The sequence below is a fragment of the Mastacembelus armatus genome, chromosome 21, assembly GCF_900324485.2.
Source record: "Mastacembelus armatus chromosome 21, fMasArm1.2, whole genome shotgun sequence".
In the NCBI taxonomy this organism is placed as follows: Eukaryota; Metazoa; Chordata; class Actinopteri; order Synbranchiformes; family Mastacembelidae; genus Mastacembelus; species Mastacembelus armatus.
This window is the reverse complement of record NC_046653.1, coordinates 22,506,871-22,522,801: the sequence shown is the minus strand read 5'-3', so window position 1 is coordinate 22,522,801 and position 15,931 is coordinate 22,506,871. Positions and strand designations below refer to the sequence as shown.

Genomic DNA, 15,931 nt, shown 5'->3' with positions numbered 1-15,931 from the left:
TGTATATTGCAGAAAAAAAAAACTTTAGAAAACATGAAGCCACATAACGAAGCTACTTCTTTCATGTCTAATCAGAGAGGGCAGTCGTCACAACCACAAAGGGTCAGCTAACGAGAAATCCTAAGCAAACGTTGTTCTTGCATTGTTTTCTGACCAATGTCTCATGTATCAAGGACATTCTAGTTTTTAGGGTATTTGTTTCCATGTGGAGTTTAAGAATGAAGCCAATTCCAGGTGACAACTGGCAAAAAGGCCCAGTAGGCCTACATGCTGTACAAGTCACCAGCCTATCACAGGCCTGACAGTCAACCATTCATAATCACATTCACACCTACAGGCAAATTAGAGTTGCCAGTTCACCTGCATGTCTGAGCTGTGGGAACAAACCCACACAGGAAGAACATGCAAACCGCACACAAAAGGCCTCAGTTGACAGGCAGGTTCAAACCCAGAACCTTCCTGCTGTAAGTGCTGTCTATACACTGTCCTTGTTTTCCATGACTGAACTGTATGTATGCTAAGTTAGCGAAGGTGTTACCACGTTTCTACAAACACAAGACGTATATAAGGTCTGGATACACTGAAAATATGCCCTTCAAACTTTCTCACTGTAGGTACTGTTACACTGTGGTGACTGCATTGCTGAGCATCCATCAACGCCTGCACATTGCAAACATACTGCATTCTCTGTCTGAGCATAATGATATGTTTTCTGTTGCTCTTATTTCTGGTGTCACACCATTATAACTGAACATGAGAGAGGGAGGAAGTACAGAGAAAGAAAGAGGCTGAGGGTGAAGACGCGATGGGGGAAAAGTGATGTGTGAAAATGGGAGAAACAAAAGAGGTGGAAAGAAAATCAGAGGCTGTCGAGACGTACGAAGCAAAGTGAGATACAATCAGACAAACTCTCCACGGACGAGGAGAAAAACAGTGGTGGAGGAAAAAAAAAAACATTTGTCATATAAAACGTCTCCAGAAACCACCAGAAACAGTAGCTTCCCGCCCTGTCTATGCGCGCGCGCGCGCACACACACACACACACACACACACACACACACACACACACACACACACACACACACACACACACACACACACACACACACACACACACACACACACACACACACACACACCCTCTAGACCCAGACAGCCAGTGGAACATCTGACTATGCCAGTGTGGGGCTGTTATTATAGTATATGGAGACAGAAAGAGAAGGGGGTGGAGAAATAGAAAAGGCAAGAGAGAGAGATGTGTAAATATTGAGAAAGTGAAAAAGAAGGATGGACTGAGAAAAGTCCAAAACTAATCATGGGCACTAATCATCTAAAAATCAGTGAGAGACTGCATATGGTATATAAGTGGTGAAAGAGAAGGGAAAAACAAAGGGGACAGATACAGAACAGGCTGAAAGGTAAAATACATGAGAAGATTAAAGACACAGGATCTGACCCAGACCCTGGATTCATAGTTTTTTGTATCTCAGATTGAAGAGACAACAACTAACACACAAGCAAACTGTTCTTACAGTCAGACGGTGCCTGTATGAGCTAATCTCTACAACAGAAAGGAGTCAGGCTCTTGTTCTGGTTAAACTGATTTCACTTCTTACTGCTAATCCAGAATAGTTAACAGTAACAAGATCACTGAGTCACACTGAGGACGTGATGCCAATAAACAGGTTTCTCTCAACACATCGATTAGTGAAGAGCCTTGGATCTGTCTTCGTGTGGCAGGTACTCGACCCTCACTGTAAATAGGAGCTTCATTCATTGAATATATCACCACTGACTCGAGAATGTGTGTGTTTCTCCCTTAATTAACATTTAATTTTTTGTCCAGATATTTTCAGTTTGTGCAAAGTAGGTGGTTTTGTTTCAAACAGCACAGTGTTTGTCTCAGGTCTGGAGTGAGAGCCAGTCACAGAGAGTTCCTAAACCCTCAGTGCATGTAAAGAGTGATTAGGGAGCTGAACAACCATGTTCAGATCACTGATTGAATAAACAGTATATTGTGACTTGTCTTTACTCCAAAATACACAAAGCTTTGGCATACAGTTTGACACTAAATGCCTGGAGGGCTGTGAGCTTTGGGAATGCAACTTCTTCACACGATAACATGCACCGCCGCAATTCCAATGTCCTCCTTGGGGAAAATATCAAGTCAGACGAGTCTATTGTCACCACAGACCACCAACTACAAACTCAAATTTAAAGACAAACACATTTCAGGGACACAAATCATAAGCCCACACAGAGGAGGTGGGAAGGGAGGTCAGCAGTTTATCAAAAGAGCCATTCCTTTCTTCCTGTTCTCATCAGGCCGTAACACTACTGATGAGCTCTGAAAGTCACTATAAAGCCTAATTAAAAAACACAGACAAATGAAAAAGTAACACCAAAAACAAAAAACACATTCAAGACACACACACACAGTGCAGCTCACAGTTAAAGCTGAGCTCTGCTGTATCAGCATATGAAACATGAAACTCATCAAAACAAAATGTCATCTTCCTTTGATGTTTTGAGGACCACAGCAAAGGAGGGTCCAGAAATAGCAAGCTAGAGTTTTCTAAATCCTAGAAACAATAAACTGGACCAGAGCAACAGCACACCCACACTGAAAGAGGCTGGAAAAATTCATTATGATATTTTCATTGGACAGGAAGAGGTGGGGAGAAAAACAGACATGCAATATGCAGAGTTGCAGTACAGCTGACCTGCATGTGTGTGTGTGGACACACACATGCAGGTCACACACACACACACACATAATGTACAAAAATGAAGGTAGAAAAAAGATCAAGTGGCTGAGAATAATATGACGAAGTGATGGAGATGATGATAGAATAAAAAACAGAAAGGAACCAATTTCAGAGACACACTTCTATTCTGTGAGATGGGGAAGAAGGAGTGTGTGTGTGTGTGTGAGAGGGTGAGTGTGTGTGTGTGTGTGTGTGTGTGTGTGTGGTGTTGACATTTAGAGGCAGGCTAAGTGCGTAGGCGTGGGGCTGCACGGTGAAAAGGCCACACTGTGTAACCCTACAGTGGGAGGCCATGGCTGACATCTGTGTGAGTGAGTGGGTGGGTATATGTGTGTGTTTGTGTGGCAGCGAGATGTGAGGTAGAGTATAACAATAAATAAAACAATAAATAAAAATAAAACATCTAATAAAACTGTGCAGTCAGAACAACCAAAACAACTGCTCCATTCAAAACCTGTAAATTTACGGTTTATTTGCTTTTTTGCAAATTAACCTGAATTACAAAACTTGACCAAAGATATTTAGGCAAAGCACTAGGAGAATTTACAAAATCCAGATACCTAATCTACTTTAAATTCCATTTTCAATGAAACTTGCCTGTTGTTCCTTTCCTCCAAAATGACAAGGAAGTGGAAAAGTTGGTCATTTAATGCACGTAATATTCTGATCGAAGCACAGTTCTCCACATTTGGACTAAATGTAAAAATATATTATATATGAACTTGATAACAGTTTGACTGTCAAAATAAAAGTTCAACAAGGGGCTTACTTGGATTTGAGAGACCGGTTGGTACGAGGCATCAGCACAGATGCCCCCACACAACCTGAAGAGCTTTTTCATCGCTGACTGCTTCTCTGTTCACATAGTGACATTACAGAATAATTGTCATACACACAGAACCTGCACCTACATGCAAACTAGAAGATAAACATAACGCACTCCCAAACACACAGTAAGGGAGTTGTATCTATTTCAGAGAACTGGTTTTCATGTAGTTTAAAAAAACACATGAACCTGCAACCGTGCAGAAACACAGTTCTGTCAGCCACTGGCCCCTGCTTCTGCCTATTGTAGCTGCATGGGAGACCCTGTAGCACTGAAACAGCTGTGGGTCATCAGCTAATCACTGGGCCTGAGTCACCTGCTGTCAACGCCATCACTGAACCCATTAAAAGTGCTAAGTATCCTACAAGGCAGGAAACAACACAGCATGAAAAAAAATATTCATGCACGTTTTTTAGAAGATGGCAAAATATGAGTCAACTAAATGTGTTCTGAACAAAGTGACCCCTCTACAGAAGTGAAGCCAACGTATGTCAGTCACCCCCTGGTGGCCGGATGTAGTATAGGACATAAACCTCAAGAGCCAAATGAAAAAAATCTTAGAAGAAATCAAATAATTTTTTCCTAAATGTAATTTCAGTCATTTTAGGTAGATATTGTGATGCTGATTTGCGTACAAGTGGTAATTTAGCTGAAAAGTTTGTTTTCAATAAGTAAAAAAACAGGTGTATTTCAGATGACTGACAGCTTGATTGGATGCCTGATACTGCAGCTCCACCTCTGATTGCTACTGTGCAGTCTGGTTGCAAAATGAGTCACAAAAAAAGGGAGGACAGCCACTGTTTTCATAATATGTTGGCTTCATTTTTGCATAAACATAGTTTTGAATTACAGACTGACTCCTGTGTGTGTGTGTGTGTGTATGTGTCCTACCTTGTCGCTGTCTACAGTGTTCTGGGACGTCCTGGAAGCAATGGAGATTGTATCTGGTTGGCTGCTGCCATCTCCCTGGCTGTCTCCATCTTCACCACCCTCCCTGAATACGCACACACACGCACACGCACACACAATCAGAATGAATGTGTTAATTTAAATCTGTGACAACACTGACGTCCACACAATATTATATCCTGTGGCAACACTGCATCAAATCTCATAAAGGTTTCATTCTGCTATGACTACATGTTTTTTGCCCTCACTGCCAGTGTTTATAGGGATGACATTTTCAGTTGTGGCAACAGTAGAGGAGGCAAAAGTCTTAAATCTCCTTACTGCACAAACATCTGAGGAATGGTCACTCAATAAAACGCATGTTATTCACTGTATATTTCACTGAGTTTCCAGAGGATTTGCTCAATCAGTGAAAGAAAAACTGTGCATAAAAAATCCTGCACCTGTGTGGAACAGGTGCAAATGGCAGGATGAGAGCTGTGTTTGGCAGGAGAGACTAAAAGACAGCAGGCAAAGACTCAGTCATTCACAAAAATAATATTATTTTTCTTCCTTTTTCAACTTTTTTTTGTTTTAACAAGTGTGCATGACGTTTGCGTGTGTCCGTGTTTACCTCCTAGTGTTATTCCTGGGTTTGGTCAATGCTGGTGTTTTAGGGAGATGAAGAGGCTCCTTGAGTGCCCCCTTCAGATGAGTCATTCTCTCCTGGATCACCTCCCTGATGTTTTTAATCCACTCCTGTTTAGCTTCCATACTGGATGCCTGGACAAACAAAAATGTCATTATTATTAAAGTAGCTCCTTATGCTGTCAGCAAAGTACACAGCTAATGACAGGACAGGGAACTTCTTCACTTACCTTTAGCACAGTTTTATTATCAGAAGACGGGGTTCTCCCTGCCCACAGAGCAAATTTACAGGGGTCACCCTCAATGTGCTCCGTCACACCCAACTCTGATGTCTGTGGGACAGCAAGGAATAAAGAATGTAGTAGCTATTCTGTGTGTGAGCACAAACAGTTACAGCCATGTATGGATGCATACACTCACACACTCACACACACACACACACTGACCAGTAGTCTGTTCTTGTACTGGTACTTGGTTCTTCCAGCTGAGTCTTTGATTTCTTTGCTGAAGACCAGAGAAAACTCAAACAGGAAGAGGTGTCTGTCCCGGCCCTTCCTGATAAGTGAGCGCGGGTCCCAAACCTGGAAACTGTCCTGCAGGATCAGCTCGCCCTGCACTTCCAGGTTTTCCTCAAACCCTGAGACAGAGGATAACTAAGAATTAATCTCACCCAACCTGCTGAAAGCTGAACATACCAAAACATCACACTTCTTTAAAGACTTAAAATCCATTTTTCCAGACACATATTATAAACCGTAATAAGCATCACTTTATATTTGAGCAGAGCAGTATCATACCCTCCAACATGGCGAGATGCATTGCGTCATTAGCTCTCTTAGGAACACTGAGCATCACTTCCAAACCATCTTTAATTTCCCCTTTACCCTCCTCACAACACGACAGTAACTCCTGCAGAAGGAAAAGTGGCATATTAAATGTGATGAAATCACATATTAAAAGGTCAAGTTTAGGCTTGTGTGTGTGTTTACCTACCTTAAGCAGTAGTTGGTACTTGGTGATCCTCTGGACTGGTTTGATGAGGTAGGAAGAGATGGAATTAGCTAGTCCACGTCTCTGCTGAATGTCCTGTTCATAAACACAGACACAAAAATTACAGCAAACACCAAAAATTTATTAAATAAATGAATTGATCAAAAATAAAAAATAAAAATTCAGCCTGTAGCTGTTGGTAAGAATAAACTTTTTCAATAATCCAAGAGCACCATCTGCTGACATCACTGGTGAACTGCATAATTGTCACCTTCTCTATAGCCAGTTATCCCATCCGGATCTAACTATTCTGCCTTGCAAGGTACCAACAGAAGGGTCAGATTTAAACAATAGACTTGAGCCCTGTTTATATGCACCACAGTCAAAATCCAGCACAACAAATTACCTGCACTGAGCCCTTGTTGCTGCTTTGTACTGAGACAACTCTCCGATCAAAATCTATAATTCTACTGCTTCAATTGTCAGAGAAGCATCTGTTTATTTCAGGGACATTTATACAGAAGCAAGATGTAAAAACAGATACTCTGAAAAAGGTATTTATTTGGAAGGTAGAACAGAGTAACCTGATAATTTGGGTCATTTTCATTTGGAAATAACTGGTTTTTCAGATGGAATAAAGGGTTTTGTTGTTATTTTGTTTCATATTGTTTATGTGATGACACGATGTGATGGGTGTTGATGGACAGGATACCCAAGTGTTTACTTACATCAAAGAAGGTGCCGGCATGCTCCAGTATGAGCTGACTGGAGTCTGGTTTGTTCTTACAGTAATCCACATATATGTGAAACTTATCAGCCTGAAAAAGAACAAGATATTAAAAGACATTTTTGCAGTGAGAATAATTTGATTCTATACTTTTCACCCCTGACCGGCTAATTATGACCAAGGTGGTTAAAAGCTGAAAGCAATCTGCTTTTTTATTATGTCATCCTCTGGAGTGTAGAGCTGATTCTTACCCAGGTGACGAAGCAGTGACCAACGTCCTCTGGTAGCTGCTCATAGTTCACCAGCTCCTTTAGGAAAATACTGGAAACACACACAGATAAAAAAAAAAAAGTGCACTTCATATTTTCTCGTACTGATCTTCCATTTCTCTTTATTCTAACAGTAAAACTGTTAAATGTATATCAAGATCCATAAATAAAAATAGATTGTAAATTCTACTGTTTCCTATAACATGGCTTTCAATCAAATTTAGTGGGAAGACAGAAATTAAAGGAGAACATGTCTGAACCCCTTAAAAAGTTTATTCTACCCTGAAGGTCTAAACCTAAATGAAGAAGATAAGCACAACAAAAGGTTTCCAAAAATGACAACAGTGATTTCCAGAGGTACCAGAAGATCAGAAACAAAGGAGTTCCTCAGTGAAACTTCTGGAGTTCATGAAGCGTCTGTGAAACCAAACCTCAAAGATGCTTCTTCAGCTCCCCTATACGTAAAATATTTTGAAAAACCCAGAAAGTTTCCCCCAGGGAGCTTTCAAGCGGTGAGGGTTCACACAGCAAATCAGTTAAGAGTGTTTCCACTGCAGCAAAGCTGGCTCGTTACTGACAAATATGGAAGATACCCGCAATGAACTTAGCAAGTTTTTACAAATATGTCATACGGTATGGTTGTTGCTATGTCGTGTGCTCTTTGCTATGCAATTTGCACATCTGGTTTCAGTAATGTTCAAGTCTGAAACTGGCCCAGTTTGAACAAAGGCCCAGCACGGACACTGGGCTTAGTCAGAAACAATCTGCATCACTTACTTGTTGTGGAAGTCATAGATCTTCTGCATGTTGCCGAAGATGATGTGCTCCTTGTTGGCAATGCCTGGAGGAATTTCCTCCACGCCATTGGTCATCTCCCACAGGTAGGTCTGACAGACAGGCAGAGACACAGACAGGTTAGGCAGGCAGGAAGACATTTGTTGTCTCAGAGGAAAAGACTTCTTTGTACCTCTAGACACTCGTGGAGATCTCTGACGTAGGTTTTTTCTGTCTGTAGCAGCTCTGCCATGATGAACCTGAGACAAGAAAAGGTTCAGACTTCAAGGGAAGCTGCACGAAGAAGCATTAGATGCTACCACACACACCGGTATTGGGACAGACTGGAGAAACACTTTTTAGGAGTGTGTAGGAATAAATTTGGCTAAATTAAATACTTTATTTTTTTGATATGTCTTACAAGTTTCGTGTTTGTGGAAAGATCTGTTGTTTTAGAAATAAAATTTCCATGCAAACAAATTTAGCGTATGTGCCATGTAAGACAGTTATTTCTTTTTAGGAAGCAGCAAAGAGTTGTTCTCTTTCCTGGTTCGCCCCCTTCATTCCTGTACTCACTCTTTCTTCCTGGCAGACTTCCGCTTTTCCTCATTAACCTCGTGGTTGGGATCACGCAGTTTGACCTCAGGATCGTCCGTCAGGCTGGCAGGCATGATGTCCAACTCCAAATCTTTATTGTCCTGCATGCAGGAATGTAAAAGGAAAAACTGATGACGCATGATCTATATTATGTCTGTAATCACATTCGTTCATAAGACCTTATTCAGAATCGATCAGCAGCATCTGACACACTGAGCATGATGTTGACGGTGCGTAACCTAAGTGTGTTGGTTTTCACCTCGGTGCAGACGCCGAGGCTCCTTTCTAGGCTCTCCTGGTATTTGGCCATGCGTACAGAGAAGTCACGATATCTCCGGTCCACCGTGCTCACCCAGCGCTTCAGCTCTGACACATGGGCATGGCCTTTCTCCACCAGGCTGTCTGCCAGCTGGATCAGCAGCTTCACCTTCTCCTTGGTTTGCTGTGACAGGTTCACACACATAGATTACAAAATGGGCATGTTACTGATGTTCTGGGCACTGACATACTGTTTCATTGTTTATTCTGTTTTTAGCGCTAGTTCTCTGAAATTTGTCTTCACTCGTTTCCTGTCGCCTGTTTCATCTGACCATCTGTCAAACCGAGCATTGTACATTAATTATCAACCATCAGCTTCTACCCCTATACGTAAACAAACACGTTTGCCTGCCAAAATAATAGGATTAACCTTAATGTTGCAAAAACCTCTTAAATACTAACTCTACAGTGAACGGTTCCTCCAGTTCCACTGATTTGACACCCAGTGAACTGCAGCTCCTCTGAGGCTCAATAAAGCTGTCAGCAGCTCAGTAATACACAGTGTACCTTGGCAGTGAGTCGGAAGTGATGGTAGTCATTGAGAAGCTCCTGTGTTTCTTCACTGCTGTCACCAGGTGACGTGTGTGTGGCCAAGTAAACCTCACCTGTCTCCTGAATCCAATCAAGTGCCTGCACACATGCACACATGTACACACACACACACACACACACAAGATAAACCTGTATCATTTTATATTATTTATAAATTTACTCCCAAATAAAATAAGCCAGACGTCCCTTTAGTGCTACACCTCTATCCAAAGCCCACATCCTGTCATTAGTCTTTTTGTTGCATTAATGTAGACACACACACACACACACACACTAACCTGTTTAGCACTGCGTTCAAACACCAGGTACTGCTGACATTGGTCTAGCCTTCGTTTTTTTAATGTCCAGAAGTGAAGGACTCTGTTCTCTCTTTGCAGCAGCTCATTCAGAATGGCTGCATACAGAGACACACAACATTAGAATAAACCCCCCCTCTGTAAGAAAAACCCTAATCCTACAGTGTGTCCACACGTATAGGCTAAACAATATGGGAAACATGTATTTGTATTGTTTGTCTAAATTACACTTTCCATTTAAAACATTATAAAGCTTACAATGAATTTCACTTAAATATAAGAACTTTACACAACTGGTAACAATAATGGGATGATTTAGATAAAAGTATAGATGTAATAACTAAATATCAAGTGATAGTAGCTTTAGGTTAGCCTTCACTTGTGATCATCATCTCCAGGGCCCCTCCAATAGCACTGCAGCATTACTGTACTGTACTGTACTGTACTGTACTGTACTGTACTATCGGCAGCACTGACCTTTGACTTGTTGTTCAGGCCCTCTGGTGTGACTGGCAGCCCCAGGCATGCTCACGTTGTTCCTGTGAATGTACTTCAGAAACACCTCAGCGTTTCTGCGAGCTAGAGTGCATGCCTGGAAAACAGAATACCGGGATTAAACACTGACACAAGAAGGAAAATAATGGTGACAATTACCACGCTCTAGTAGATACACACTCTAGTAGATACACACTCTAGTAGATACACACTCCTTTTAACACCAGCTGAGGACTTCACTAACCCTTACAAATTGCTATAACTGAATTCAACATGTTTCTGTCAAACATTAGCGTGTTTTCAAACCTAACCTATTCAGTGTGGTTCACAAAAGCTCGGGCCAGTTTGGTCCTTTGATTTGTAGGCTGGTGTCAAATCTGTCATTGAAGGTCTACTATGTACCAGAGGGCTCTGATGTGGTGTACTTGTAGTGCACAAACACAGAGCTATGTGTTGTGAGTGCAGACTAATGAAACACAGCTCAAACACTAAAAGCTCATTGGCTTGAGATTATTCAAACATTTTAATTTGGTTTAAATGTCTACATGAGAGATCTAATGGTTGGATGTTTGGAATCTTTTGTCTGATCATTTCACCGTCTCATCTTAGAGCATTAGAGCTGATTTGGTTTTTTGGACGTCTAAAATTTATAGTTGTCATAAAAAAAGCTTTAAATGTTTTATAATATGCTCTTATATTCTACCCCATTCTTTACTGCGGTGTCCTGGTTTATTGCTCTGACATCTTCTGTTGTCATCTCCTATTAAATCTTTAGTTCATGTTTTTCAGATTTAGATGTTTTCTGAGGCAAGACAGATGAATCACCTTGAGAAAGGCTTCCTTCTGCTCCAGGTGTTTACTGATCAGAGGTAGAAGGTGGTCGCTGTCGGCCGAAGTTCCCAGTTTGTCATGACTGCCACACCAGTCTTCGTCTCGACGATACTCCTGCTCAAGGCTCTCCAAGACACTGCACACCTGGGCACACACAAAGAATTGATGACACTGTAAGAACACTGCTCCAACTGTGGAGAAGTAAAAATGCAAACCTGAAGAATGTGTGTCCAGTGTGTGTTTGAAATGTACCTGCTCAGACGTCTTGTAAAAAGCCACAGAGGCATTGACGAGCTTCAGGCGGTCTTCCATCTTCAGCATCAGCTGCTGCCAATGAACAGCCACTTTCTCAGCACAGCTTCGAATTGCCTCTGGATCATAGTGACCTGCCTGCAGCATCATCTGGAACAAAGCAGCAAGAGAAAAACAGCTTTACACAACTCCTGGATCCTGAAATGTGGAAATACAGTGTGCAGGATAAGACTAGATAGTCATAGGTGGAGTCATACTCTAGTGGAGTGGGTCTTACAAGTGTGTTACAATATCCTGCAGCAAATAGCACAGATTTACCTCAGCTTTTTGCTGGACCTGCAGAGCACTCTGATGAGTCTTCTGGAGAGAATTAGCATGGAAGAGCGACTGGAGGAAGATGAGGAGGAGGAGGAGGAGGAGGAGGAGAGAGAGGAAAAGAAATACAATAATTAAAATTACAGCATCATTAGTTCAACTCAACTTTAAAGGTTCCCTGAGTTTTATTCGCTCTTATCCACAAGCATGAAGATACACATGGGCAGTCCAGCCAGTGCTTTCACATTACTTCACTGATCTGCAGGTGGAAGTAATTTGGCAGTGAAGAGTTAGTAAACATGGATGTATAAAAATGTGGGTCTCAAGAATATTTCTTTATATAATACATTCTGGCCTGGAAATACAAAGGCAGTATTTCTTTTACCATAAATTACACCCTTGATATCTCATGTCATTACTTGTATGTTGCCTTTCGGTGAATCAAGGCTGCATTACAGTCGTACTAAACCTGAAATCGACAGTTTTTAACAAAATACAGCAGCTTGTTAGTATCAGTTAAGGCTCAAACATAAAGGTAGCTCACTTCTGAACTCATTCCATTAACCAGACACTATGATTAATGTGCAGTGCTCTAAACCTGTAGAACAACAGACAAACTGTCAGAAGCCACAGTGTGATTTTTATTTAAGTTTCACTTTTATCCGTATGTCATCTCTCACTGTTAGTGCTGGACCAGACAATGCTTTTATTGTGTCGTCTGTGTGTTTAAGCTATTATCCAAGGCAGTATTACATCAGCGTGATGGAGGATTCATGACTTACATCATGTGGAGGAAACACAAGTACACACACACACACACACACACACACACACACACACACACACACACACACACACACCCCCACACACACACACACACACACACACACACACACACACACACACACACACACACAGTCAAACACTCAGAAGCAGAAACCAGGCCAGAACGGGACCAAAATGAAGTGTTTGGGTGTGTGTATTTGTGTATTTGTGTGTAGTACAGTGCTGACCAAGGGACTTTTGCACCTTTAAGTGCTCACACACTTTGGGAGTCAGCTATTAAATCACTGCATGCAGTAATACACACACACACACTTACACATATGCATGCAAAGTTAGCATTTGAATGTGTGTGTCCATGGACAAATTTATGCTCAGTCCTATTGTTGAGAGGACATTTCAACATCACTGGCCTTCACAACTTCAAAGGCTTTTTGAGGGTTAAATCCTGATTTCAGGGGTCAGGGTTTGGTTTGGGGTTAGGTATTCAGATGTGATGATTAAGTTTACGGCTTGGGGCTAGGAAATGCTTTATGACAAAGAATGTTCTCACAAATACAGAAGGACAAATGTGTGTTTGCGTGCGTGTACTAGCATCTGTTGCTCTTAAAAATCAATGCAGAATGAAATAATTATTGAGCCTGTTTCACATACGGATGACAAAGAGAGAGAGAGAGTGAGAAAGAGTGAGTGTGTGTGTGCATGCATCTGCTACTATTCAAACCAATGCACACTGAAATAATTATTACTAAGATACAGTGAGCCTGGTTTGAGCAGCAATAATTAGGATGTGTGTGACTGAGTGAGTACCTCTATAGCCATCTGGAACTGTTCATGTTCCCTTTGCAGCTGCTCAGCCTCAGACAGAGAGCTGGCGTTTACCATGCTGGCATTCAACATGGACTCACCATTACGAATCCAACCCAACACCTAGACAGACGGAGAGGAAGAGAAACTGCACACATCAAGATTGTTTGATATTTGACACGTGATACCTGCACTTACATTCAAATCCCAGGTCATTTGTGGTCACACGCGTGTAATTTTATTTGCAGCCTCACCATACATTGGACACAATGTATTACTCCTCACTTGACCTTTTGTGCATCATAGCTATAATTACTGGAAGTAATTTATTCACTCCACTTAAAAGGAGTGAGGGTGTAGCAGTATAGGTGTGTGTATGTTATTAGCACATTGCCATAAACCTAATAAATTATTCAGCTGTATCCATCTGCAGCAGTACTGTGCTTCCTGCCTCGACACGCAGCACGTTCATATTCACATCTTCAGCTGCTGAGCTGGGGAGGAAGAGTTGAGAGTTGTTCTTGTCATTTCTCCAACACAGAGGAGTCTTTCCAAAATTAGATTTTCAGTTTGTTTCCTTTGTTTGTGATAATAAGAGCCAGTCCACCTTGTTCCATTAATATTCCACATTATTTCCTTTTTAGGAATTCGTTTTCTAGTTCTCTGCGTCTCAGGATCAGAATAATCCTCTGGATATTTAAGTGACTCAGTTGTCAAGTGAGATAGCATCCAATAGTGTAACACAACATGCATAATGCTCTACATACGCTGTACAGCAGGATTTTCATATCCAAGTAGAAATGACCTGAACTCTGTCTCTTTTGCTAAAGCACTTATTTTATAAAAAGTGAGCTACCACTGCCCCACTTTGCTGCCCCGCATCGGTTTAATATGTCCTTTAATTAAGTGAATGACAGCATATAATATTTAATGAAAGACTCTGAACCCAGTAAACCTGCAGGCAGCGGAGAGGTGGATCCAGTTAAAGTAAAAGAACATTTGAAATTTTCCTGGATGAAAGTTAAATGAAAGATAATAAATGATTAATTAAAAGCAAATTTTTAAAAAAAGTACAATTATTACTATTGAATGATGATTTTTATGGAATTCTTGTTATTTATTGATGTTTTCTCGTGTTTACCTGTTTAACCTCGGCCTGTAGATGGCGTAGTTGCAGACTCTGCTCCAGCCTTGTGTGCGTGTGCTGAGCATTGAGCTCCACCTCCTGCTGCTTCTCATGGAGGAACTCCAGCAGCTCCTGAACCTGAGAGGCCAAGTCCATGTCTTTCTCCCCTGTTAACTCAATTCCTGAAACACACACACACATACACACACACACACATTTAAGTAATTTTATTTGTACGGGTGTACTGTATATTTTTAGGCTTTGGACAGAGCCAGTTGTGCTCCCCACCACCTCTAGTCATAATGTTAAACTAGGCTGAACATGCGTCGGCTCCAGCTGTGTCCTGGACATAAAGACATGAATGATTTATATCTCTCTCACTTTCACAAGGAAACTAACCATATTTCATTAAATTCATGAATTTAACTCGGTTTCTAAACTTACTTGCATGTGAATCAAATCATGAGCCCTGACTAATTTAATGTTAAAAAATAAATGACAAACATCCTGAAAGGGCACAGTAATGGGAGGATTTTTGATCCAGTTTAATCGTCTATACTGAATGAATGTCTACTGGCTATAATGTTTGATAGCATGTTTGAGCTGCAAATGTCTGATCAGCAGTTAAAGCATTAAACAAAAGAAATGTGAGTCTGTGCCTGCAGCATCAGCAAACTATTAAGACCTACTTCACCAGCAGCTGGAGAGAGAAAGTGTGTGTGTGTGTAGTGTGTGTGTGTGTGTGTGTGTGCGCTGGGGTTCGGGTGAGAGGGATTTATCACTCCAGGGGTCACAGTGATTGAGACATTGGCCTCCACATATACACAAACATACACTGACAGTAAGAGGATTGTAACCTAATTCTCTCTGCGTTCCACACAACATGCTTTCCTTCAGGATCACAGTTAATGGCACTGCCAAAACATCAGGCCTCCCTCTCTCCTTCACCGTACAATGAAAAACTGCAAATCCAGATGTGAGTCTGCAGAGCCACATTAAGAGGGCAACAAGGACACACATGATCTCAACTGAAGTGCAGTGAGAAAGTTTTAGCAGAGGCACCAAACAGCCACCACTGCACAGTTTTTCTGTACATTTGGTGAGTTGGGACATTTGTTAGATATAAATTGAAGCCAGGTGTGAACTCCAGTCCAAAACGAAACACAGTGGTATAGTTAGACGTTAGACATTATCACTGGGAGCTAAGAGACACATTCCACAGCACAGGGCTCCTCTGTCCTTTGCCTCCATCGTTTGCATTCCTTTGAACCTCTGGTCTCTCTCTACCCTCTTCACTCTTCACTCTTCATTTTAATTCTCTTTCTCAAAGACCTAAATATTTTGCATCTGTTCTACCTGAAGCCTGGACCTCCATGATGTACTGATGCAGGTCTTGACCCTGTTGCATCACTTCATAAGTCATGTTGTTCATGGCAGCCTTCCTCTCTGCGTGTCGCTTCAGCCGTTGCTCTGCCAGGCCAATGTCTTCTGCTCCTCCAGAGGAGGCGCTGCCTCCCCCACTGCTGCTGCTGCTGCTTCCACCTGAACGGCTGGCATCGTTCAACTGACGAGACAGATCCTCATTCCAGGCGTCCAACTCCGCTGTGACCTGCAGAACAGAAGAACCAAGGGATCAAACCTGTTACATGAGCAGTATTAGTTTGGCCAA

The 15,931-nt window shown here is 41.6% G+C and overlaps 1 protein-coding gene across 2 annotated transcripts in view; it reads right to left on the bottom strand.

Moving 5' to 3' along the window:
• The window catches only part of kalrna (kalirin RhoGEF kinase a), a 100,159-nt gene that overhangs the window by 37,441 nt on the left and 46,787 nt on the right, over nt 1-15,931 (bottom strand). For both annotated transcript variants that reach the window (XM_026295190.1, XM_026295187.1), the window contains exons 18-38: nt 15,619-15,871; nt 14,278-14,444; nt 13,140-13,259; nt 11,550-11,618; nt 11,232-11,381; nt 10,974-11,123; nt 10,131-10,245; nt 9,636-9,751; nt 9,313-9,435; nt 8,747-8,929; nt 8,467-8,588; nt 8,084-8,150; nt 7,894-8,003; nt 7,099-7,168; nt 6,849-6,938; nt 6,124-6,216; nt 5,928-6,039; nt 5,577-5,767; nt 5,361-5,462; nt 5,117-5,265; nt 4,486-4,588 (exon numbers count right to left, since the gene is read on the bottom strand). In XM_026295190.1, the coding sequence (XP_026150975.1) occupies nt 4,486-4,588; nt 5,117-5,265; nt 5,361-5,462; nt 5,577-5,767; nt 5,928-6,039; nt 6,124-6,216; nt 6,849-6,938; nt 7,099-7,168; nt 7,894-8,003; nt 8,084-8,150; nt 8,467-8,588; nt 8,747-8,929; nt 9,313-9,435; nt 9,636-9,751; nt 10,131-10,245; nt 10,974-11,123; nt 11,232-11,381; nt 11,550-11,618; nt 13,140-13,259; nt 14,278-14,444; nt 15,619-15,871 (2,655 nt within the window). The remainder of the gene's footprint in view (nt 1-4,485; nt 4,589-5,116; nt 5,266-5,360; nt 5,463-5,576; nt 5,768-5,927; nt 6,040-6,123; nt 6,217-6,848; nt 6,939-7,098; nt 7,169-7,893; nt 8,004-8,083; nt 8,151-8,466; nt 8,589-8,746; nt 8,930-9,312; nt 9,436-9,635; nt 9,752-10,130; nt 10,246-10,973; nt 11,124-11,231; nt 11,382-11,549; nt 11,619-13,139; nt 13,260-14,277; nt 14,445-15,618; nt 15,872-15,931) is intronic.